Here is a 26,343-nt window from a genome sequence, read left to right as displayed (position 1 = left end):
ATCAAGTCTGAATTGTTTTGGGTATTCAAGCATGTCTAGCTGAGGAGAGGTAATACTTATACTATCAACGGAAGAAAACAGAAAATATATTTATTGATGCAAAGATTTCAACGTTATGGGAAAGGATAGCATAGTGTTGACGTTATAGGTAGAGTACAGTACAACTCTCATGTATGGGGAGGCTCCCCACATACAGCTCTTCTCAACAAGGTGGAGTCAAAGGCCTTTCGTCTCATTAACTCTTCTCCTCTTACAGGCTCCCTTCAACCTCTGTCTCTTCGCCACACTGTTGCATCTCTATCTCTTTTCTACCTCAACTTCAATGGTCACTGCTCCTCTGAATGGTCTGCTTGCATCCCTCCACCTCTATGACGGGCCCGTAACACCCATCTAGCAACAAACTCTCATCCTTTTTCTGTCCACCTCTCTAACGCAAGAGTTAATCGTTACTCCCGTTCCTTTATTTATGCAACAGTTCAACTCGGGAACTGTCTCCCTCTGTCCGTATTTCGTACTTCCTATGATCTCCAGTCTTTCAAACGTAGTGTCCAGGCATCTCGAAATGAACAGATCTTGATTTTGGCTCGTTGTTGTTGTTTTTGGGGTAACGGTTTGCGGGCTCCTGGCCTTTGGTTAATAGTAAGGAAGAGAAGGCGCGGAGAGAGAGAGAGAGAGAGAGAAAAAAAAAATAATTAGACTAGATGGAGCAGTAGTATGGGGCAATGTAAAGACCAGAAGCTCTGAGTGACTTGACAGGAATGTTTGGACAGATAACACTAAGAAATGATGGTGTACCATAATAATAATAATGCACATAGTCTAAGTGAGTATGGAAAGTGGGTATGTTGTAAGCAAAGGTTAAAGAACATGCAGACGAAATAGTCATAACTGAAAGGTTACATACTAAAGCATTCTCAGAAGGGGCAGCTGTGATAGGAGGGATATTAACCCAAGGCGGTCCGATAACGTATGGATATGTTGCAATATTTTGTCACGGTGAATCCCGATAATGTATCCATATGTTTTTGCAATTGCAAGGTCCGTCATTTCCACAATTTTCAAATACTGCACATGAGTTTTGGTACTTAGATGTGGGACACCTTTCTTTACCTGCCACCAGGCGGGGACACTGCCTTACTCTGCGTGACCTTCCCCCCCCCCGCGTGCCACTGTCTCGGCAATTCACCTGTTACCAATGACCTGGCCAGTAAAGACGTTGCGCCATGGTACGAAATTCAAGGCGAGAGTGGTTCCCAATTGATGACGATGTGTAGGACAAAGATTATGTGGCACCAGAGGAAGAAACGAGCAGAAGTGATGAGAGGTAATGTCGTCAAGGAAGGTGAGGTATGTTGATGTGCTCAGTGAGTGAAACAACGCTTATAACACCTCTATTATTGTGTGAAAACCAATATATTCTTGTACTACATATAAATTAGTGAAAAATGAACAAATATCTACTTATTTTGAGTGGTTTCCAATAGTTGTCCTACTGCAAAAAATGCAAAACTCACAGCGCGGCTCCAGAGAACACGCTACCAGGTGTTTAAAGGGTCAACTGTTCAGGCCACTTCTAAGCTCAGGTGAGCAACTTTAGGGGCATTTTCTAATGTTTCTCACAAAAAGTGGAGGTTTGAGCCCCCCCAAAAAATTTCTAAAATCTGCCAGGATTGGGGGAGGGGGGGCAGTAGTGAAAAACTGGTTGGGACGCGGCGGGTTAAAGAGAAACGCAGGACAAAGATGAAGGGATTGGGCAACGGACACCACCAGTGTAAGAGATGTGACGGGAGAAAAATGACTGCTTGATTGTATTAAAATCTTGCAGTGCAACTGCCAGGGTCATATGCCGCTGTACAACAAGCTAAAAGACGCGCCAAATAAAAAGTGCATGTGTAAAATAAAGTTAATACCTGTCAGTATAAATAAAACACTGAAAATGACAAAAGAATAGTTAATGAAATATCAGTTACTTACAAAAGTGGAAGGAGGCCCACGTCCTGAAGAAAACTAAAAACATCAGTAAAATTGCTAGAGGCTCCACCAAGCATCGAGGAGAGACAGTAGGCACCATCTGCCCCCCTATGCCTGTGGAGGAATCTCTGATGTAGGTCCCCCAAACTCGGACACTCAACTAGCAAGTGACAGACAGTAAGGGAAACAAGGCACTCATCACAATATGGTTGAGTCTCACCACTCATGAGGAACCCATGTGTATGGCGAGAGTGCCCAATGTGAAGCCTAGCAAGAGCCACCTCCAGTCACCGAGACATGGAGGGGAGAACCCTTGGCACAACCACTCTCTGAAAGACTTCTTTTAGTTTATTATGAGCAACACCATCCCAGTGTCTCTGCCAACAAGTACGAATTCTGTACCTCAAGTAAGGTGTTACATCAGAAGCAGGAAGCGGAGTGTCAGTTCGGGATTGTTGAGAAACCGCAGGTTTAGCTAATGTATCTGTCCTCTTGTTGCCCACCACACCAACATGTGTGGGAACACAGCAGAAATCCACTTTCTTCCCTGATGACGAATGAGGAACAGCCACTTCAAAATAGCTAAAACTATAGGATGGGAAGAGTTAAAAAGGGTCCAGGGTCAAAAGTGCCCCTTGAGAGTTGCTAAAAATAGTAAAATAATTGCCATGGAGAACAAACACCAATCTCAGGACTAAAATGATAGCTGACAACTCTGCAGTAAATACTGAGGCAACCAAAGGAAGACTACCTCCATGGCTAAAATTGGGAAACACCATTCTACAACCAACACCAGAGGCGGATTTAGAGCCATCAATATCGGCAGGCACAGAACCACCATGACTAGAAGAATGCTCTAAAAATAACTGTAAAAGAGACTGAGGAGTAACAGAATCCTTTGAGCCTGCAAAAAAATGGCAGAAAGTCACCTTGGGCAAGATCCATGGTGCAACTCTAGGGATCCAAACAGGACTGACAGGTACTGCCAACAAACCAAACTCCTCCATCATATCCCGAACCCTATAGCCAAACTGGTGAGGCATGCGAGGGTGTCTCCTATAATACAAAAAACAAGACCGTTGCATCATACATTCACCGACAAGTGAGTCTGGAAGGCGACGAATCCGGAGCCAGCACTGTGCTGCAACAGACTGACACGGTAAATCGAAGGGAGACACACCAGCTTCCATCAACAAGCTGGGAATCGGAGATGACCAAGAAGCCCCAGTTGCAAAGCAAAGACCAGCATGATAGACAGCATCTAGAGTTTTTAGTCTGGACTCTGAGGCAAAGGAGTAGACCTCGCAGCCATATGGTAGCTTGGAGGTTACAAAAACCTGAAACAATGCAAGAGTGTCCACCGCTCAGCACCCCAAGAGGTATGGGATAAAACTCTCAATAGACTGAGAGCCTTCATACATGATGCTTTAAGATTTACCAAGTGTGAAACCCAAGTCAATGGCAGTCAAATGCGAGGTCCAAGAATTTCGTCTCTGCCACACAATGGAGTGTCCTGCCACAAAGCTGGAGATCGGCTCTGGGCGTGCCCCTCTCATCCTACAGAAGTGCTTAGCCACAGTTTGAGAAGGGGAAAACCAAAAACACTTGGAAGTGGCCCAGGCAGAAATCTTGTCCAAGGCAAGCTGCATACGCCACTCAATAGCAGACATGCGGGAGCCAGAGAACCATATAGCTAAGTCATCCACATAAAGGGATGAGGATACCCCAGCAGGCACAGTGTCAAGAATACTATTAACCTGCTGCGTGCAGGCCTCTTCTAGCCCTATGTATCACCCTCATGCCAGCCAAAATTCAATTTTTTTTTTTTGGGGGGGCTAAAATGATATTTATTGATGTGAAAAAAAAATGGATATGACCATAAAAAAAAACACTGGAGGCCAGAAGTGCGTTTTTTGTAGTCCCTTCGCCTGCCCGTAGGTGTGAGTATGAAGGGAATCCCCAGCGGAGATCAGAGAAAACCCGTTTCCTATGCAAGGTAAACTCACGTATTTTCGCTGACGTGACCCAGGGAAGGTATAGGTATGGTCTTTACACTTTTCTGTCCACTTCACACTCACAAAATTTTTTTTTGCTTATTATTTCATAAAGAAAGCATCTTTTATTCACAAAAAAATCACTTGCACCTGCAACACTATATATATCACTGTGAATGCATTGTCTTACAGTTATGAGAAAATATGCACTACATGACTTCACAATGTACAGCCCTTTCACTTACGATAAGTTATTTACAACATGCCTTCAGTATACACAGACATTCCAAGAGTATTTTTGAGCATTTCACTGTGAATACATCATCTAACATTTACGAGAACATACGTAAAACTTTACTCCACTATGTTCAGTCCTTACACTTACGAGAAAATTTTTACAACATGCCTTCACTGTATGCAGTACTTATAACACTTTCTGAGCATCTTTTCCAGTACATACAACACCTTTTGAGCATCTTTTTATCGCTGGTGATTACCACACTATTGTTACTCAATAGTTAGCGAGAGTGTGGTACTCCTCAAAGCATGGGTATATGCACAGTCCTACATCACACTCTGGACACATATACCTTGAGTCCTTTCGCTGAGTACGTGGCCTTACAGTGCTGTTTGCACACACATGACACCTCTGCTGGGGATTTTGACGTGTTGCACTTGGAGGGACGATTCTGGGGAAGTGTCTAGCGGTGAGGCGGAGAGGTGTGGCGGCGGTGTGGCGGTGGCAAGCAGCACTTCTATCTTCTCCATATTCCCCCACTGTCTCCTGCACCAGCTCACGAATATAGCCCTCGAAGGTCTCCTGGATGCTGGTATGTGCGTGGAGATAGTGAGCATTGAGGATGGTGATGTCAAGGAGGTGGAAGAATAATTTCTTGTACCACTTCATTGCGGTAAAGAGACGAAGGTTGAAGGGAGCAAGTAAGAGGAGGAGAGTTGATGAGACGAAAAGCCTTTGACTCCACCCTATTGAGAAGAGCTGTATGTGGGGAGTCTCCCCACACATGAGAGTTGTACTCTAAACAGGGGTGAACAAAACCTGTGTATAAGGTCAACAACTGTGCAGGGGTAAAGAAGGAACAGAGTCAACTTAGCACACCTAATCTCTTGGAAGCAGATTTTACAAGAGATGCAATATGATTTTTCCAGATAAGTCCCGAGTGAATGAAACCCCAAGCATGTTCAATGAAGATGCAGGACTGAGCTGGATATTATTAAATGTTAGAGGGTACTCCTGTGGAAGACTGTCGTGTTGATAGGTGTAAAAGCTGAGTTTTTGATGCATTAAAAACAAGATTATTTTTACCCCAGTCAGAGATACAAGCCAAGTTAGACAGAGGAGTAGACTGCAACACCAGTCGAGCAGGGCAGTACTCCCGAGGTGGATGGAAGGCTGATGATAGGGAGAGCTGGAGCTGCCATTTCTTCAGCCCTTGGGACTAGATCCTGACCATCCCCCTTTGCTGAACTTTTTCAGTTCTCCATTAACATCGAGATTAGGCCAGTATGCACTCCTATATAAGTTTCTCCAACTGTCAACACCAAACTACATGCACAGTACACATTACACATCCTTTTCAAAATTAAAAACAGTAAAATGGCTTCAAAAAATCAGGCCTCGGAGTCCCCAGGGGGGGGGGGAGACCATAAATTCCAAATGCTGACAGTGGAAACATCTACGATGCATATGAACACAGGGCCTGACGCTGTACCTGTACCATGCAGCGTTAAGAACAACAGGGAGGCTCAATGAATCAAAAGTCACAATCATGGATGGAGTTGGCACAAAGTCACCATTTATCTTCTTAATCCTCTCAACCGTTTTGCATTCTGGGCAGACAACTTTTCAACAAGGAGTGCCTCATCGTAAATCAGTAGTTCCTTAGCACAGACAACGCCAAGAGAATGATTCAATGAAGCATGGGGGGAGCATGTAACTGACTGACCAGAAAGCATGGAGAAAGATAGAACAGTCACACTCTGATAAGGGTCAGGCACCTCTACCAACAAACTGTCGTCAGCCTGTGGAGCCACTTTAGGGTCCGCACCACAAGCATGGCCAGTTCTTGATGTGTTCGACTGAGGAGGCAAGGCAGGGGAGGCCGAATCCCCCGTAGAGCCACGTGAAACTGGAAGGGCTCCAGAGTGGCCACAAGTGAAGGCCAAGAAGATGTGCTGAGATCTGGGAGAGAGGCAGGTTGGGGCACATTAATTTTAGCCATAATAATAAACTTAAAAAAATTCATTCCCCCAACCCCCTACCCACCACGGAGCCCAACAAGGGGAGGCCATACGCCACAGGTGAGCTCAGGGATAGCAGGGGAATATACACGGATAACCACTCGGGGGCCAGGGCAAGGGTGACCCCAGGACGATAGGACCCACCAGGCTCCTCAGTGCCCACTTGACCCTAGCCAATGCATGACCAGCCAATTGACCTGGTCGGGCCCAACCAAGCCGCCTGTCTTGCCAGAATAAGGGACCAAAGAGGTGTATTGCTACCTTCAGGGTGCATCATGTAGCATCGCTCAAGCCCCAGGACTCCCATCTCCCAGCATTATGGGATGCCACATACGGCAAACACGTGGGGAGGCAACAGTCCCGCCATAGCTGGCAAATGGGCAGGGACTTACATCACCAGCAGGCCTCCTCCACAAGTGATGTAGGGGATGCTTGGTCCACAAGGCCGACAAATGCTAAACCCTACAAATGTAGGTACACCTCCAAAGTAGGTGGCACCTCCAACCACGGTTCAAGCCCCGCCACGACGTCAACTGACCCCCTGCATCGGAGTGACGGGACAAGAGCTGCAATTATGGTCGTGAGATAGAAGAAAGAATTCTGAGTGCACAGATGCAGTGTAAAGAGAGCCATTGAAAGGTAGAGGGAAGGGAATTAATTGGAGGAGATCAAAGCTAACTGTAGAATGAACAGGAATATGGACCATGATAGTCGTGGAAAGGTAGGTAGCTTCTAGTACAGGATAGTGCAGCTCTTGCCTCGAGAAAGGAAAAATAGGATCAAGACCAAAATAAGTGCGAGCCCATTCCAAACCCAAACGAGACAAGGTCAAGGGTAACATGACTCCTGACAGCAAGTACCAACATGTGAATAAAATCCTCTACTTGTAACGTTAATGACAGGAGGGACAGTGACAAGATGGGTGTCCATTTCATTCATGTGTGATAATATTACTGTACCTAGGAACTTATGGTGAACATTCAGGAGCCTATCCTGTGCTTCCAAAGCTGAGGCAAATGTTTCTTATTGTTCGTGATATGCAGAGAAATCACTAGATGTTGCAAAGCTAAAAAAAAAAAACACCACCAAGGACTCTGCCACCGAGATCATAGAGAACTCGCTTTATGCGTGAATGTGATCTTCCGACAGGGTCACTGTGGGAGAGGGAGGCATTTAAACTAGTGAATAGTTTCTAGATCCCAGCAAGTTTCCAATGAGAAGGTTCATACAGTGGAATATAAAAATATCCATTCACATGCTTGTTTAGTACTGAAGCGAGTAGGTATAGTGTGATGAAAATCTGACTAGCAAGTTTTGGATGCTCTTATGTGACCGTCATCAAACCCTGAAAATCATAACGGGCTGAGATGACGTCCTCCACTAACATAGCTTGTTCCCAGGGCTATACCAATGCTCCGGGGCGGAGGACCCCATCTCCTTCCTCATCACCCAGAGTTGATCCGAATGCAGCTAGTGCCAGCCAGGCTGTCCACACTCTGCACAACATCTTACCTATAAAAGGAATTCGGATTAATGTTAAAATCAGCTAAGTGGTCCTGGCAAATGTAGGAACACTCACAGGAGACAGTGGAGTGAGCTGCTGAGCGAAGCTTTTGTCTGTACTCATTAACAGGTAGAGCAGAAAGTGACGAAGGGGTAGTAAGGGCACAAGGAGGAAAAGGAGACTTGAGAGGAACAGTAGCGGGTCCCGCAGAAGAAGAAGGAGAAGAAGCATTATTTTCCTGATTTTCCTCCCATTTGAAGTACCTAGGAGTACCCTTAAGATCGTCTGCGTGAACCCAATTGCTCTCAGATAGCAAGTCTTTAATCTCAAATTTATTACCGTTACGTCATATCACGCAGTGTGGGCCTGTAAATATCCAACCTAGAAGAACAAGTATATGGAGGAGTAAGTATTAAGTTTCCTGAATAAATACAAACAGGTGAGGCAGAGGTACGCAGACGAGTAAACATATCCTCTTTACACAAGGCCAGATTAACCTTTTTATACTGGTTTATATTCTGGACGTCTGAAAGTTTCAGTTTTGCATTATCATCCAAGTAATAGAGTGGACTAGGTTTTGATAATAACATTAAGGATGGCAAAGATTTATGAAATCCATATAAGACAGTGAATGGAATTTCGCCAATGAATTTATTAATACAGCTATTGACAGAGGCAGCAACCTGGGGTATCCACTCATATCAAAGGGTGCTTTGAGATAGTACAATTACGATAGACTTCAGTCAGACTGCCCTAGCATTAACTTACTTTTGGCAATCAGTGTTAATGCCGAAGAAAGGACATGTGTTGCTGTGTGGCACGTAAGAAGACTGCTAAGCCCAGCAGTAGTATATATAGTGTCCATGCCCAGAGTCGGATACATAAGAAAGTGAATAAAGGTGAAAAAGAAAAAAAAACTTTCATTTCTCAACAACGGCTGGTTAGTAAGCCATCCAAAAGCTGACGTAATAATATGGGATTCATTCTACTTAGCTCAGATTTTTTTATCACCTTTACTTTAGCGATTTATTCTGCAAATTACACCTCCGTAGCCTCTTGTATGTTACTGAAAAGAACATTATCGATATTAAAACAACTTTAAATACAAGTGGGGGTGAGGTATAAAATTCAAGAGGTGCTCCGAAGTCCCCCCCCCCTCCCCCAACCCACAAGCAATTAGATGGTTTGTGAATTCCGGCCGAGAACGTGAGAGGCATATTTCAGAAGTAGATAGAGGTAATTGGTGCTGAGTATCTGATGGATAGTAAGTGGAGTGATAGGTAGTGTATAAAACAAACGCGTGAGCTATTGAAACAAGTCATTTTAGAAGTATATAAAACGTGGCATAAACGGATGGATGATAAGGTCAGTGAAGCACATGGTACAGAGAATGATTTTAAGGGACAACGACAACAAAAACATCAACAACCAAAACAAGAGTAATTGTCATTATCATCATCATCATCATCATCATCATCATCATCATCCGGACTTCCTTTCCCACTCTAGAGCAGGGTGAGGAGTGACAACGTCCAGACAGCCAAAGTTTGCCCAATCCAATGGGCCATACTTCCATTCACTTATCATTCAAGCCCCCGGAATCCTGGTTCTATCTGATTTGTGGTAGCTGGGGACACCCATCATTCACTCACTCAATGTTGGAATGTCTTATGGTCTCTACGCTGAATGACAAACCAAATGGTTTCCTGTACCCAAGAAACCATTCACTACGCCGGATGGTAACCATATAACTGTTTTTTTTTTTTTGGGGGGGGGGGCAGGTTAAGTTTCCCCCACATTCCCCCCTCTAAAATCACTTCATCACGGCAAACGTTTATTAATAATAATAATAATAATAATAATAATAAGGCTTGCATGGTTTCCGCCATGCAAATTGTATGTAGAGCGACTGACTATATTCTGTCGACTTTTACTTGACCGTAAAACTAACATCTCTTCATTTTGAATAATGTGATGTACAATAAGATGCATACAAGGACATGATGCAGGTAAATGCAAGGGAAAAGATATACAGTTGTAGCATTGTCTTATTCTCCAACTGGATTAAGGGATATTAGCTCCAAAAACACAAAAGTCTCAGCCAGCAAAACCCACTGCATCCACACTTTTTTTTTTTTTTTTTCCTTGCTACCATCAAACGCTTTTATTCAGCTTCAAAGAGACTTTTCCTCTCCATCTCTTTCACTACCAGAAATTTATCAGAACTCAGATAAATTGTCAGGTGACAGGAAGAGAAAAACAAGAAAGTACAGTAGATATTCGGACTGAAGGATTTAATGTTTACGAACTATATTATACCGTATGAGAGGAAGCTGGTTGGAAAGAGAGAATAAATAAGAACATGGAGAGATATAGGACAAGAATGTGTGAGGGAGGGTGGTATTGCTGGAAGATGTTACTGAGAATGTACATAAATATATACACACGCGTCCGTCATCGAGTCAGTCCCTTACAGGTTACGGTGTCAGGTAATGCTATGGTGGACAGATAATGAAACTGATGAAAGTAGAAAATATAATTTTTATATTCGCAGAAAGTGTATGAAAAAATTTACATTTGCTGACGGTAACATTAACAGTCATGCATTTATGAAGTCTTTAATAATACTCTGAAATAGTGTCCAAACATCGCATCACTGATTTTCGAAACTCATTGCTCACTGTCCCGTTTGTTTTCATAGTGAAGTTGTTGTTGCTGAGTATCCCCCGTCTGTCCTGACCGACCCTCGACTGATCCACTGACAGACTGCTCCCAGACTGAACAGCCCCAGACTCACGCCCCTCTAGACATAAATGTAAACAACGCCTCATTCGTGCTCATTCATGCAGTTGGTTCTACTCCCCTGTCCAGCCTCAATCCTTTCATCATCAAGATGATTGATGGGTGTGCCAGTTAGGTAGAACAAGTGAAAAAACTTGCTAGTGGTGACCTTCTGGTTAAGACAGTAAATTCGCTCCAGGTCAAGGATTGGCTTAAACTGAGCAAGTTCCATTATTACGATGTTGTGACCAAGATCCCGCAGTCCATGAATTCTTGCAAGGGTGTTATCACATGCAGGGATCTCGTGGTCATGGTAGAGGATGACATTGTAAAGGAATTGACTCACCAAGATGTCATAGACACCTGTTTCATAACTAGATTCTCGGAAGGCAGGGAGACAAAGACCGTCACTGTTATACTGACGTTCGGCAAAGTTTCTTTACCTTCCAACATCAGAATTGGATGCAAAATTCTTAATGTAAGACCATACATCCCGAAGCTCCTTCGTTTTGCCAAATGTCAGATTTATGGACATCACGAAAACACTTGTCGAGCTTCGAACGTTGTGCGACTGTAGGCCACTCTGCTGACAACTGTACATCCGAGACTGAGTGTTGCTTTCACCACTATGGTGCTCACTCCACTTCCTCTAGGGTTTGTCCCAAGTGGAAGGAGGAGAAAGAGGTCTGCACAGTGAAGGCGACTGAGGGCATCCTTTTACGATGCAAGGAAGAAGGTGAAGGAGTTGCATGCAACTCCCAAGCCTAATGTTTCTTATGCATCGGCGGTTGTGTCCCGTCCCGTGATATGCACCGTGGAGACGCAGACTGACCTTACTTTTGCTCCTCATGCCCTACACCCTACCTCTCAATCTCACTCTCCTGTACGCTCTAACTTTCTTACGGACATACCTGTCACTGCTTCCTACTCTCAGGCTGTCGCTGATCCTTCGCAGTCAGTGTGGCAAAAACAGAAGTCCGACAGGTCTGATAAGATTAATTTGACCACTCTCACCAAGCCGGCACATCCTCATGTCCTTCCTGCCCCTGGTCCAGCAAGGGAGAGAAAGGTTAGCTCTTCCTCAGGGGACTCTGGGAGCCTCGTTATTGATGAAAATATGGAGGTTTCCATTAGCAAGCACCGGGAAAGGTCCCCCGGTAGCCACTCGCCTGGTCGCAGGGGGCATAAGAAAACTAAGCACACTGGCCACCCTTGTAAATCTTAAACCGTCGCATTCACTGTGTTACAATGGTCTCTTGGGAATAAATTACAAAATATAGCAATCTTGCTTTCCATACACAGGCCAGACATTGTTTGTTTACAAGAGACGTGCCTGGAGGGTCATCCTGATCCTCCACAGCTCAAACACTACCACTTGTATAGAAGATATGAAGGTCACGGAGTCGCCTTATACACACACAAATCACACCCACTAACGGAAATTATTCTAAATTCTACTCTGGAAGCGGTCACGAGCAGAGTAAAATTTAATAACACATATCTGTCTCTTTGCTCTCAGTACTGTCCTTCACATGGCCCCATTGATAGTGATGCTTTGAATTCACTATTTGAACATCTACCTGGGAATAAGTGTTGGGTGACTTTAATGACCTTCACTATCAATGGGGTAGCTTGAGGATCGATGGTCATGGGGAGCAAGTAGCCAGCCTAATACTACAGTCTAACCTCTGTCTTCTGAACGATGGTAGAGCGACTCGCGTAGATGATCGTACTGGTAACTTTTCGGCCATTGACTTATCTCTGGCCTCCCCTGGTATACATCAAGATTTCTCGTGGGACCCTTATGACGACTCCTTGGGAAGTGATCATTTACCCATCTGTCTTTCTTATACACGCGACATCGTTTTGGACCCTCCACCCCCAAAATTTAGCTAAAAGAAAGTAGATTGGGGATTCTTCTCAAGGATTGTCAATTTAGATGTAACTGGGGAGACCATAGATGTTTAGGTCGAAAATTTAACCAATTCCATAAAACACGCAGCTGAGGCTGCTATTCCCAAGACTTTTACAGTTCATGTGAAGCATAGAGCACATTGGTGGACGCCAGATTGCCGACAAGCGGAAATGCAATAGGAGATACAGGATATTTGATAGTCAGCCTACTGAGGAAAATTTTATTGCATACAAACAGGCACGGGCAGAGGCAAGGAGAATAATAGAAAGGGCTAAACGTGATTCCTGGCAGTCCTTTGTGTCCACGATGAATCGATCAACTCTACTCACTAAAGTCTGGTCCAGTATTAAAATAATAAATAATAAAAGCCCAAACATCCCTGTGACAATCCTGCAGGTGAAGAACACCATCTATGACGATCCCATGGACGTTGCTAACATCCTCGCCAAGAGTTTTTCTCGTAAGCAGCTCAGCCAATTATGATCCGCGTTTTGAACATCATAAAAGCATGACTGAGCTGCAGATAATAGACTTTGCCACAAAAGACGTAGACACTTGTACAACCAAGAGTTTACACTAGATGAACTGCTCCTTGCCCTTAAATCCTGTAAAGACACCAGCCATGGACCTGACACCATCACGTATGGTATGATCCAGCATCTTAATCAGGACAACCTGATTAAGATGTTAGCATTGTATAATTAGATTTGGGCATCTCGAACATTTCCAAACGCATGGCACTTTGAGCACGTCATACTGATACCCAAAGAGGCCGGTTATCTTATGAATCCCACTTCATTTCATCCTATTGTGTTGACTTCTTGTCTATGTAAGGTCATGGAACGAATAGTTAACAATAGGCTTCTTTTTGTTTTAGAGTCGAAGAATTTGTTAAATGATCAACAATGTGGCTTCCGTAAATACAGAAGTTCACTAGATCATTTAATGAATTTGGAGTATTGTATTGCGGAGGCATTTGCCAATAAAGAATTCATGATAGGGGTGTTCTTCGACATCCATAAAGCCTGTGACATGACATGGTGACACAGTATACTAATGAAACTCTGTGCTTATGGTTTAAGAGGAAATTTGCCTATTTTTATTTCAAATTTCTTAAATAACAGAACTTTCTCTGTCAAATTGCCCAATAACGTAACATTGGATATACTTATCCAGGAAAAAGGGATGCCGCAGGGAAGTGTGCTTAGTCCTACTTTATTTAGTATTATGATCAATCATATTATGTCATCAGCTCCCGTCCCGAGGAATCTTAACCCACCGCGTTCTGGAAACATGAATTCACGTCCTCACATGATGTGCACTCATATCTCGGAGACGTGAATTAACGCGGCAACATTGCAAGGTCCCTAATTTGCACAATTTTCAATTTTCGTGAGTGATTTTTGGCACGTATACACGAGACACCTTCCTCTATTCCTCTACAAGATGCCAAGCAGGGACAGTGCCTTACACCACATAACCTCTCCCCCCCCCCTGCACGCCGTTGTCTTGGCAATTCACCTGTTACCATTGACCTGGCCAATAAAGACATTCAGGGCCAGAGTGATTCCCCAATCGATGACAATGTGGAGGACAAAGTTTACATAGCATTAGAGGAAGAAACAGTCAGAAATGATGAGCAGGTAATGTGAGAAAAAAAGGTCATGAATGGTGATGAGTTAGTGAGTGAAACAATGCTTATAATGCCTATATTACTGTTTGAAAACCAATATACTCTTGTACTACATATAAATTCGTACCAAGTAAATAAATAAATACTGTTTATGAGTGGATATAATAGTTACCCTCCCATAGAACTCGTTTTCTTTGATGCTAGCCTGTTAGAAAACCCAGTCAGGTAAGGAGGTACTCGTACCTAGATCGAGTATTTTAAACCTCAAGTGAGCGATTTCTCTATGAATTTTCGATGTTTCTCACCAAAAGCGGATGTTTGAGCCAAAAAAAAAAAAAGTCCAAAAATGTCGGGACTGGGGCGTACCACTGCCCAGAAAACGTCGGGATGGGGCGGGTTAAATACTCACTCTGTGCTGACGATTGTGCAATACGGCACTCTTCCTGTAATGCACAATTTTCGGCTGGGGGGATTCAAGCAGCCTTTGACTCCATCCACCAATGGGCCGTGCAGTGAGGATTTAAGTTTTCTGTCCCTAAGTGTGCCACTGTAGTCTTCACTATTCTTAACGTACTTTTTCAAAATTCTGTAAAGTTTTTGGGAATACATTCTGACTTGTTTGAACTACAAAATTCATGTTAATAATTTGCTTGCTTGTTGTGACAAACCGTTAAATATCCTCAAGTACCTAGCAGGTACTACATGGGGTGCCAACAAAAAATCTTTATTAATGCTGTATAAGTCCCTTATTCGATCGAAGCTAGACTATGGCACACAGGTGTGTGGCTCGGCATCCAATGCCACACTGAAAGGATTGGATGTGTTGCAGAATAAATGTTTGCGAATGTATCTTGGAGCCATCCAGTGTACCCGTGTAGCTCGTATGGAAGTGGAGGTGAATGTGCCTCCCCTCCATATTCAATGTGACCACCTAGCCCTGTCCTATGGATTAAGAACATATAGGAAACGTAATATCGGCAGTGTGGCCTGTACGTACCCCCCTGTGTCAATACCACCATCTTATGCGAAGGGTGCGTCGGCCACTTGCTGTTTGCCTCCACTTACTAACTCAGGAGCTTGGTGTGGACCTCAGTAACTGTGACAAGCTGGTGACTAAAAATATAGCGCCTTGGGAGCCACCTGGCTTCACTGTTGATGTATCATGGCTCCCAGCACCAAAGACCAAGGCGTTGGAGGCGGAGGTCCACCACTTGTTTCGTAACATCATCGTTTGTCACTTGGGGTTCCACCAATTGTACACCAATGGCTCCAAGTTGAGTGAATGTGTGGGTGCTAGTGTGTGGTCGACTGAATGTGCATTCAGGTATCGGTTGCCGAATCATAAAACTGTGTTTACCTCCAAACTTTTTGCTATTGACAAAGCCATAGACTATGCTCTCACTTCTCGGCATGACTCATTTGTCATATTTTCAGATTCAAAATCAGCTCTTCAGGCAATCGCTTCTTGTATTACGGACTCTAATGAGATCCAGGGCCACACTATTAATGAATTACATTCGTGCGACAAGTCCTTCATGCTGATCTGGGTACCTGGTCATTGTTGTGTTTACGGCAATGAGCAGGTTGACTTACTTGCAAAGTCGGCCATAGAGCTCGAGGAGACCTGGGACGTTCCTCGTGATCTACGGTCGAGTCTTTCTCTCGGAAAGATTTCAATAAATCTTCTGTGGCAAGGTCAGTGGACCAGACTTAATATTCCAACTTGCATGCCGTACCTGGGCGACTGGGATACTGCCAACCGTCCCAGTCGCCTTGAGGAAAAAGTATTGGCAAGATTATGGCTTAATGCCACCGTTTTAACTCACATGAGACCGTATATGGAAAGACGCTTCCCATCGCACTGTGACAACTGTGATGTAGTGTTATCTATCAGTCATATCATCCTGCGTTGTCGGCGATTTATTCGTGAAAGTGCTTCACTTATAAATTACTGGGGCGCAGCAGACGTCCCCCTCACCCTTTCCACCATCCTGGGTGATGGGAATATTGTTATGATAATTGATGGCTTTCTTGAGAGAGACCGGACTGATCAAAATGATGTGACTTTTTTACTATATGGTTCTGGTTTTTATCTACTGTAAATATGTAAATATTTTACCATCAATTAGGGTTGACAGTTGACATATTTGAAATAGTTCTTTCCTACAACTGATCTATTACTAATATAGATGTTCACTACATTAAACCCGGTTCCTCGCCTGACAAGTGTGCAATATAGAAAGGTATTGGGCACTTGCAGTCGATGATGGTCTGTTGGGCGAGATCCTTCGGTTTTTGTACATATTATGTAAATACCTTTTACCATCGTATTTAAGTTGTCCTAATTAGGGCCGACAGCTGACGTATATGGAAATGTCCGGTTCTCTTTTATATATTGATGTCCCCTGTATTAGGTTGTGCCTTGACCGACAGTCGCCAGGTGATGAATGCAGGTATGTAATGTAGAAAGGCATATATATCTACACGATGGAGTTCTCTTGGTCGAGGTATTGTTACCTTTAGTGTAGGTCTAGCTATTTGTCTTTAGAATTTAGTATAGGTCAGCGATTTGTCTGCTAGGTGATTAGTTTTAGGGTCTTTAGATTAGGTTTTTCTGTATAAGTAATATAAGGTCTAAAAAATATAAACCAAAACACATAAGTAAAAATACAAAAAAATAAATAAAAATTATATATATATATATATATATATATATATATATATATATATATATATATATATATATATATATATATATATATATATATATATATATATATATATATATATATATATATATATGGTTTAAATGACCAGGGGCTTTGGCCCCAATGGTCGATAGGCAAAAAAAAAAAAAAAAAGCCCCTTCAGGGCTCTTCCGTGCAGTGGACCAATGTTCCCTTGGTTTTGTTACAGCAAGGAGTGGGGAGAAATGTGGAGAGTTGGTTCCCAGATGGACGCTGCATTGGCGTCTCTCCAATCAGTTAACAAGGGCACGATAGTAAGCTCAAACATCACCCCTTTTATTGGTCATATGAATACCACCCGGCGTTGTAAATCGTTTCCTGGTTACAGTAACCTATTAGGCATGAAGGATGGGAGAAAAAAAGAAGAAAGGCGAGCAGACTCAGAAAACGAATGATAAAAGTGAAGGGAGATACAGGCAGCAGTATATCAAGCGGGTGGGTGACGATCGCCACCACCTATCACTTGGCATATATCTATGCCCGCATCAGCACTTTCACCACTGGAATGTAAAAAAGAATAATTCCAAATGAAGAAACATTCCTGGCGAAATGAAGAACTTTTGTTTCGCCCCACTGAAGTACTGGCCCGCCGAAACGAAAAACATTGATTTGCCAGTGAGAATTAAGGAGATCCCCCCTAACAGCATCACTATTTAATCATCATCATCATCACCATCATCATCATCATTATTATCCTACCATAAGTCCCACCTACGAGATACAGGCATACAATTAAAAGAAGGATATGCAGAAAAAAAAATAATTGAACAGCGCGCCCGCTTGCCCCGTGGCTTCAAACACATTCAGTTTCAGACATCGTTCACTCTTTTGATATCCTGGCGCCTCCTGATAAACAAAGCCATGAAAGGATGTGTTGGTCTAATGTTTACAGAAGTCGGCCACTGTATGAAAGAACGCAACATCTAGTGCAGGTTGAGAATTGAATTTCGTCAGTGTAGACTTTCTTAATTTGGTGCAAAATCACTGACGTGTTATAATACCGCAAACAATATACAATATAATAACCGCCTACAAAATGGTTACAAGATTGAAGGTTTGACCTTTTATCTGGTGTTCTAAAACAAAGTTCACCTTGTCCTTGTCTGACCCTAATCCATTCGATCATCATTGGTCCAGATTGATCAACACTGTTTCACTTATGCTTCACACACACACACACACACACACACACACACACACACACACACGACCGATATTGTACCCATTCACTTAGTCTACAGCCTGTGGGTATATATATATATATATATATATATATATATATATATATATATATATATATATATATATATATATATATATATATATATATATATATATATATATATATATATATTGCATCGAAGATACAGATATATAAATGGGAAAATTGCTGTTGTCCTCGCAGTTATTATTATTATTATTATTATTATTATTATTATTATATTTTGTGACTGCAGGTTCAGGCTGTAGACCGTGACGCGGTGGACCGTAGTGGTCTGGTGTACAGCGTAGGTGGTGACGGCGTGGACGGTCTGCCCTCTCACCAAGCATTCTTCACCATTAACCCTCACACCGGAGACCTGCTGCAGCTCAGGGTAAGTTGGGTTTATAGAGTACTGGTTGTGTTTATTTAGCTTACCGGTATATTTATCGCCTGCTGAAAATCAGGGTACTTTGTGGGTATCCCATAACAGTTGTATTTCCATAGGCTATTTTTTATAGTATGGTACAATTTGTGTTTATATAGGATATCCGTACATTTACAGCCTTCTGAAGAATAAGGTGCGTTGTGTTTATATGGTGTATGTTGCTTATGTAGGTTACCGGAATATTTTTAGCCTGAAGCGGATTAGGATACTTTGTGTCTTTACAGTATGGATTGTGTTAATGTAGGTTAGCAGTGTCTGTGTAAGCTGTTTGTACTGATGTCTTCATAGCCTACAGGAGCTTAAAGCATGTTCACAGTCTACAGTTTTAACGGACAGCTGCGGTCAGACATGTCACTCCATTTCATGGTGGAAGAATTACGAAATTTAAATAAAACTCTGAAAAGTTAGTTGGGTTTCGAAGCTAACAATACTGTTTCGTAAGTCATTGTTCACTGTCTGGTCATTTATGGTAAAGCAGTGGATCGATATTAGAGTCTGCAATAGTCCACAGATTCGCAGATCACCTACTTAACTTCAGGTATAGTGCATTGCCTACTTAGGGGTATATTTTATTTTACGGATGCAGTCTATAGTTTCTTAAGTAAATTTGGGGCAATTTAGCCATTTTAACGTATGCATGAATGACTGCCTTAAAGAGTATTCTTACTACATGTAGGAGACTTTCTTCACCTTATCTTAGACATCAAATTGCCAGGATTACATATAGTCTCCACTATCTCTTTCACTGATATTATTACGTCTTGTGGTGAATAATATTGTGTGTAGAATATAACTAACGTGAAAAAATAAGTTCTCACATTAAGATACTTAAGGCACAGTCGTGAGCCACAGTTGCTGGTCACTCTCTACCCCTATGTCTGGCTGGAAGGAAATCGTAGAATAAGCTGTGCACTGAACAAAAGTCTTGTTATTGGTGCCTCGAAGTTCCTCTGGGCTATGAGGGATGCAAGCAGACAGTTCAGAGGAGCAGTTACCATTGCAATATTGTGTGTGTGTGTGTGTGTGTGTGTGTGTGTGTGTGTGTGTGTGTGTGTGTGTGTGTGTGTGTGTTGTGTGTGTGTGTGTGTGTGTGAGAGAGAGAGAGAGAGAGAGAGAGAGAGAGAGAGAGAGAGTTACGAAGACGTTGTGTTAATTGTCTTCTGAACGTTATGGCAGTGGATGGGATAACTGTTGTGTTCTACGTTTTCCTATGTAATTTTCAAACAAATACACCACATCAAAAAATATATGAATGACTTCCCTAGCCTAGCGTAAAAATCTCTCTCTCTCTCTCTCTCTCTCTCTCTCTCTCTCTCTCTCTCTCTCTCTCTCTCTCACACACACACACACACACACACACACACACACACACACACACATTCCCCATTAATCATGTTCTCTCACTCATTTCCTCATTCACAGCCGTGGGTCTATCATCATTATCAATCACTGTTCCTCTACCCGTCGCAGCCACAAACATTATATCCACATCAGAATCTCATATCTGTCTTCCGGCCTGCTTCTTTGATATGGTAATGAAGGTATCACGTCTGTGTGTGTGTGTGTGTGTGTGTGTGTGTGTGTGTGTGTGTGTGTGTGTGTGTGTATGTGTGTGTATGTGTGTGTGAGACCATTCCAGCAATAGGAAGCTCATTCGTCGACCGTTCATCTGTGCAGTATAGAGAATTACACTCATTAGAACAGGCGTCCACTTAGCCTTTGATTATCTATATTGTAGTTAATAGGCACAAGACAATCCAGTGATCAAATACGGGCATTTAACCCCTTGAACCGGGTTATGTACAATTTTTTAACAATTTTTTTCTCTCTTTTGTTTATATTATGCAGTTGATGAATCGTATATTGTACTTAACAGGTTAATGAAGACGGTATAAATTCCTTCATTTAGAAACGTCTCTGCTGCTCTGAATGATATTGATGAATTCAACAAGTGTAGAATGAAGTCTACGTCCTCGAACTGAAAGTGTTAAGATATTATTACGTAAGTTCTTCCATATCACACCCATTCAGAGCAAACAAGATCTCTTTTTGTAGCTTCAGTTCTGTTTTGGTTCATGAAGCTCACTTTGTGGCTCTTCAGGGTAACTAGCGTCCAGTCAGGCCACTGGGTATTGATGCAGGTCCTTCACATTCAGTCCTGCTTAGTCGGGTCAGTTCTGTTCCATTTTGGCTCATCTGAGTCAGTTTTGGAGCATGTCACTTCCGAGACAACAAGGTCCTTTAGTCCTTTCGTTTAAGTAATGTCACACCAGGTTTGCTTATGTCAGTTCTGGTCCATTTATATTCACTGTGATCCAGCCAGGTTTATTTTGATAATTAATAGCCATCCAGTCCCTTTAATATTCATTCGATTTCAGTCATATCCATTCAAGCCAATTCAGTTCTAGATAAGTCCATCCGGTTCAGTTTTTGCCCATCAAGACCTTCCACAGCCTTTCAGGTCACTGCTGTTCAGTTTTGTTTCATTCAAGTCCTCCACATCCAGTCGCGCTCAGTCAGATGAATATTAAGGTTATGCAGGGTCGGACAAGTTCATTCACGTTCAATAGACCCTTTCAAGATCATGCTTGTCACGTCCGTGCCAGTCCTGTCCATCCACATTTATTTCGACCTAATCAGGTGAATGCAAGTTTAGTAAGGGTAGTTCAGGCTGTTAGATCAGTTCAGGGTCAGTTTAGGTAGACTCATAGCATCCTATCAAACCAAGCCATATAAAATTAAATCCAGTTAACTACACTCCGATCAACTTAGATCCACTGCAGTTATTTTTGTTATTGTATTAATGCTCAAACCCAAGGAGATCATTTCTAAGTTATTTGCTTTCAGTCCATCGAGTCAGCTTTGACAGTATTAATCTATTCATGTCCATAAATGCATGTGTCTAAATTCAGCCCTATCAGTGCAGTGGTCTGAGATAAAGTTACGTCACTATAATTTTTAAAGGAATGGCTAGGGCGAAAAGAAACAAATGAGCGAGATGGGCTAGTAAGCCACAACAGGATAAGTATAGCTCGTGAGAATGTTGTAGGTCGGCTGGTAGTAGAAACAATGTATGTTATGATATTCATTATTCACCGTATAAGAGCAGTCATCAGTAGAGTGAGTGGAGAGGAATGTGAGACATGAGCCATGCTGGTGATGGGAGGTAGGGCATGCTGTGGGGAAGTATGCCGTCTGCTGCTGACAAGGCGTTTTGCAGGTAAACTGGTAAGATGCAGCCATGAGCAAAGGTTCGCCGATATCCTCTGCTAGCATTGTGTCTTGTTTTTAATTTTTCTCAAGTCTCTCCAACACACACACACACACACACACACACACACACACAACTTTCTTTCCCATGGCTGCTCATTTTTGAGTGTGCTTCATATTCCGATAACATAAAACTTTATTTTTTTTACATCTTCCATTGTCAAAGCCGGAAGGGAAGTGCAAATGAAGTTTTGCTCATGGTTGTGCAAGTCAGAAAGTTTTAAAAATTTATAGAATGGGCAGAAATTAATAGGTGGGTGAAAGGGATAGACTAAGTAGTGGACAATGAGCATTGTTTAAGTGAGTGGTAGATGAAGGGCGATATCTTCTCTTCAAAGGTTGATGTGGGAGTAAGGGCTAGGAGAAAGTGAAGTGGGTGGAGTTGTGTGAGCATTCGGCAGTATGGATGCGGATGGTGGTAAGTGGTGGAACAATGAAGGAATAATACACCCTTTGAAACTGGGTGTTCTGTATTGGTCGGTACTGGTGCGTGAGTGGTTTTATTAATACCTCCATCAACCACAGCATCTGTCTTTCACATATACCTCACCTTTCAAGACGCAAGCAGTTAACCCTTCTTTTTCCTTAACTCTTCCAACATCTCTTCCTCTTCTTTCTTCCAGCTCTCCTTTATTTCTTTCCCTTTTCTTACTTTTTCTCTTCCTCATCCCAGACCTGCTACGCTCATTTTATGACCCCTATAAAACAGCCGGTTGAATACTTTACAGTGCTTCAAGCTATCTTGCCGGGAAACTTGTTGGATATTTATGGCTGGCCGGCAAGAAAGTCACTGGCTGCTTTCCCCACGTCCTTGGTCACCCAGTGGTACTGGTAGGGACCTGGATGTCACATTGACTAATGTGAGCAGAAATCAAGAGTAGAGGACCCCAGACTTTTCCTGGACATTCCCAACATTTGCTAGAAAATCTTTGAGGATCATTCACAAACTCCGAAAGGGGTGAATAACACCCTTAGGAAGGTTATTTTAAATAACTCTGGGTTCTAGGCTTATTCACTTTCATTTAGTTGTACGTTTTAACGTGTAACAACAACAAATTTAGGAGTATTTTGGATATTTTTACAACACTGCGATACTATTTTAGAGATTTTGTACTTTATTTAGCAGGATAATTATGTGAGGACCAAAATTCTACTCTCACTCTCAAAAAGCTCAAATTATGAGCCAAAAATCATTTGGCCATAAAATATATAAAACCTATAAGCTGCAACACATGAAAAAAGCTACTTTGGCTATTTAAGTATTATCTACTTATCTCCCCACCTGGAATGTCCAAATTTCTCAACAGAGGACAAAGCCCTCAGTTGGAAAAACCTGCTTTAAAGGAATATTGACTGTCTACCTTAATGAACTATGCACAATCGAGAATCTTAAAACTAAATCCTTGTTCTTGTACATGAAGTATAAACTCATTCCTTATCTGTTTCCCAAGGAGAATAATTGGATTCCACATGACGTATATGAATAGGTAATTGATAAGAAATTACCATATGAATTGCTAAGTCAAGATGAAATATACCACTAATTTGGTTATGCTTGACGGTACACAACTCACAAATCTGCATCTAACTATAGACCTAATGGTTCCCACAAATAAAGCTTATAATTTCTATATTAAATTAATACTGTGCTGTACCTGATGTTTCATAACAAGGTGGAATAGTCAGGAAGAGAAGGTACGAGAAAGTACGGAGAGAGAGAGAGAGAGAGAGAGAGAGAGAGAGAGAGATGATGATGATGATGATGATGATGACAATGATGATGGTGGTGGTGGTGGTGGTGGTGGTGATGATGATGAAAACTGGAAAAAGAAAATCGAAAAGATTATTCTCGCTGTACATTTGAAACTTTATCTGTCTAGAAAACTCCTTTCTCCTTAACTGAAATTGTAATGGTGTAGTCATTCAAGGAGCAGCTGGCCTGGCGATGCTTATAACGCGCCTTTGGGTTTCTGGAGCAGCAGCTGGACTTCCCCTTGACCATTTGGGACCATTTCCAAGTGGGGTAGACAATCGAAAATAGGTATTTTTTCAGTATGAATATTTGTGGAAAATATTTTATGGGTTTATTGTTTACCGCCATAAATGTTTATAAATGGTGTGTTTCTTATCTACGACGTCTTGCTTTACCACGAAGCTCCCAACCAGGGGGGTGACCGTGACAGAAAAGTCTCCACACTGTTCTATCAATGCAGGGGGTGTGTGATGCCCCAATGTGTATTAGCAAGCTGGCAGACAGGAAGGGGTGGCTGAGCCTGTTATGTACCCAAGGCTTTATCATGGCCAGAGCCAACTCACTCATGTACCTGCGTCTGATGGGGGTCTGGGTATGGGTCCGAATACGGTTTTCACTGTAGATAGTCCACGAGTTGATGACTGCAACATCCATACACAATCCACTGGGGCTGGAAAATATTTTCCAAAATCCATAATATTAGCAAAACCAATACACGGAGGGCAAGATGGATACCTCCCCCAACACCACCAGCACAGAGCATGAATGTACTGGGAACATGAGCTTCCTACACCTCCTCACAAAACTGCGCAGCGCAAATCAAAATTGGAGTTGGAAGCATTTATCCAGCCCCAGACTTCCATGGTTAACTTGGTCTAGGTTTCCAAACTTTTGTAACCTGTTTCATGATTTGCGTAATTTCTAGTGTTAAGGTATTGATAAATCTCATCACTGAAGATGGGAAGGAGGCAGTTTTAGGCCAACTTAGATATGAGGAGTATAGTGATGAGGAGTGAGTAAAATCAGGATAAATACTTCCCCCCATAAACATACCCAGCTTCAAAAGTTGATGTTCGGAATAAAACCTAGACAAGAAGCGGTGCGAAGGCGCAGCAAACTCGTCCCCGGCAGTTATTTTAGTGCTGACGTATAAACACAACAGGATATCTAGTCAAGGATATCACATATCAAATTTGGAGTAAACCCGGAGAAAGCTGACGACTTTATGGCCATTTGAAATTTTAAGCTTGACCATCATGATATTGACCCCGCTGCCATTAACTGGGAGATGATCCCCCTGATGTAGTAAGGCATGTTATTGGATGCATTCCTCGCATTCCATTGACACTGTATAGTACGGAAGACATGGATATGGATGAAAGAGTTATGTTCAAGTCATATAGGCACACATACATATGGATGGGATAACAGCTGGCTAAAATGCTGTCATTATTATATGTGGTGGCTTATATAAGGGTGGTTTCAATAAAGCGGGGTCAAGGTTCAGATATCCTGCCTTCCTCACATTCATTTGAAACTGTACAGTACTGAATGTAATAAGCATGGATATGGATTACAGGGTTATGGTCAGGTCATATAGACACATAACTGTACACGGGTAATAGCTAGCTGTAAATCGCGAAATGGTTGATGAGTCTCATAATATATTTTTTTTTTTTTTTTTACTGAAAGGCATATGGGAAACTATGGTTTGAAGGTCTGACTTTCATTTCCAAGGGCCGTGGTAGCTCAGTGGTAAACGATTGAGTGGTGACAAAGAGAGGTGGTTGGCTATGGAAGTGCATCGAGGGTTTTTTATCATTTTGTTTTATGACTGATTTTTTTCTGTTTACAAACACGTGTCATTTACCTGAGGAAAATGACATGAGTTCATTTTTCTCAGGAAAATTACACGAGTTTGAAGAACCTGAATTTTTTTTTTTTTTTTTTTTAATATTTTTTTTTTTTTTTTTTTTTTTTTTTTTTTTTTTTTTTAATACACTGAGAGTCTCCTAGCCATAAATATATAACATAGAACATAACAAGTATTGGAACAATATGGTTGGAGGTAGGATACTCCTGTGACTGCTCGCAACCTCCACCCCCCATCGTGACTGGCTGGTGACTGACAAGGGAGACGGTCTGACGGTGAGAAGGGGTTGACAGGTGTCGCTGTGATCTACAATCTGTCCCACTTTGGGAAGTAGGTCCGGGCCAGATGTGGGTGTATCGCACGCACTCAGAAATGTCCAGATATGAGTGTTTCGAAGCTTACGTGTTAGAGAGATTACATTTATCTCGTTCCTACACTATAACTTCTGACCAGTTCATGATAAATCCAAGTAAACCCATGATCGTAGTTTCACTTTTACACAGTGAACAAGCAGTGACCGAAAGAGTACTGAACACCGTGAATGTAGTTGAGTATGGGTAGGAACGAACTTTTTACCGCGTGTAGTCTACCGAGTGAAATGCTTTCCAACACATCAGTCACGATTGTCATTATAAAAAGAACACTATCTGCCGTAATAAATAAGGAGTCCTGTAGAATGGAGTAGCGTTTTATTGCCATACATCTAATCCGAGGTTAATCCAGAGTGGCTGTGAGAGGAAAAAATCGGACACATCTATCACACCTCATCAGTGTCCCTCTCACTACTTCAGGACACTCCTTTTCTATGTACAGCTTCATGTACAAGTCTGTGTATAGTGAGTGTTACATTATTTTGGATATGTAACAACTTTAGATGACGGCAAATCACAGTATACTTCCAAGCATCAATCTGGAGCAGTTCTTGTGCAACTGTGACAGATTTACTATGAATGGAGGACACCTGTAATCTGGTGTATTTTTTTTTTTTTTTTTG

General features: G+C 42.2%; 1 protein-coding gene across 1 annotated transcript in view; it reads left to right on the top strand.

The window, feature by feature from the left end:
• Window positions 1-26,343, top strand: part of LOC145405883 (putative neural-cadherin 2) — a 482,786-nt gene that overhangs the window by 299,942 nt on the left and 156,501 nt on the right. Inside the window, exon 5 of the mRNA XM_080277140.1 lies at window positions 18,262-18,399. Coding sequence (XP_080133266.1) covers window positions 18,262-18,399 — 138 coding nt within the window. The remainder of the gene's footprint in view (window positions 1-18,261; window positions 18,400-26,343) is intronic.

Source organism: Coenobita brevimanus, chromosome 68 (genome assembly GCF_032717465.1).
Source record: "Coenobita brevimanus isolate Jiangsu-jjx chromosome 68, ASM3271746v2, whole genome shotgun sequence".
Taxonomy (NCBI): Eukaryota; Metazoa; Arthropoda; class Malacostraca; order Decapoda; family Coenobitidae; genus Coenobita; species Coenobita brevimanus.
Note: the sequence above shows the minus strand (reverse complement) of the source record. Positions and strands in the feature narration are given on the sequence as shown.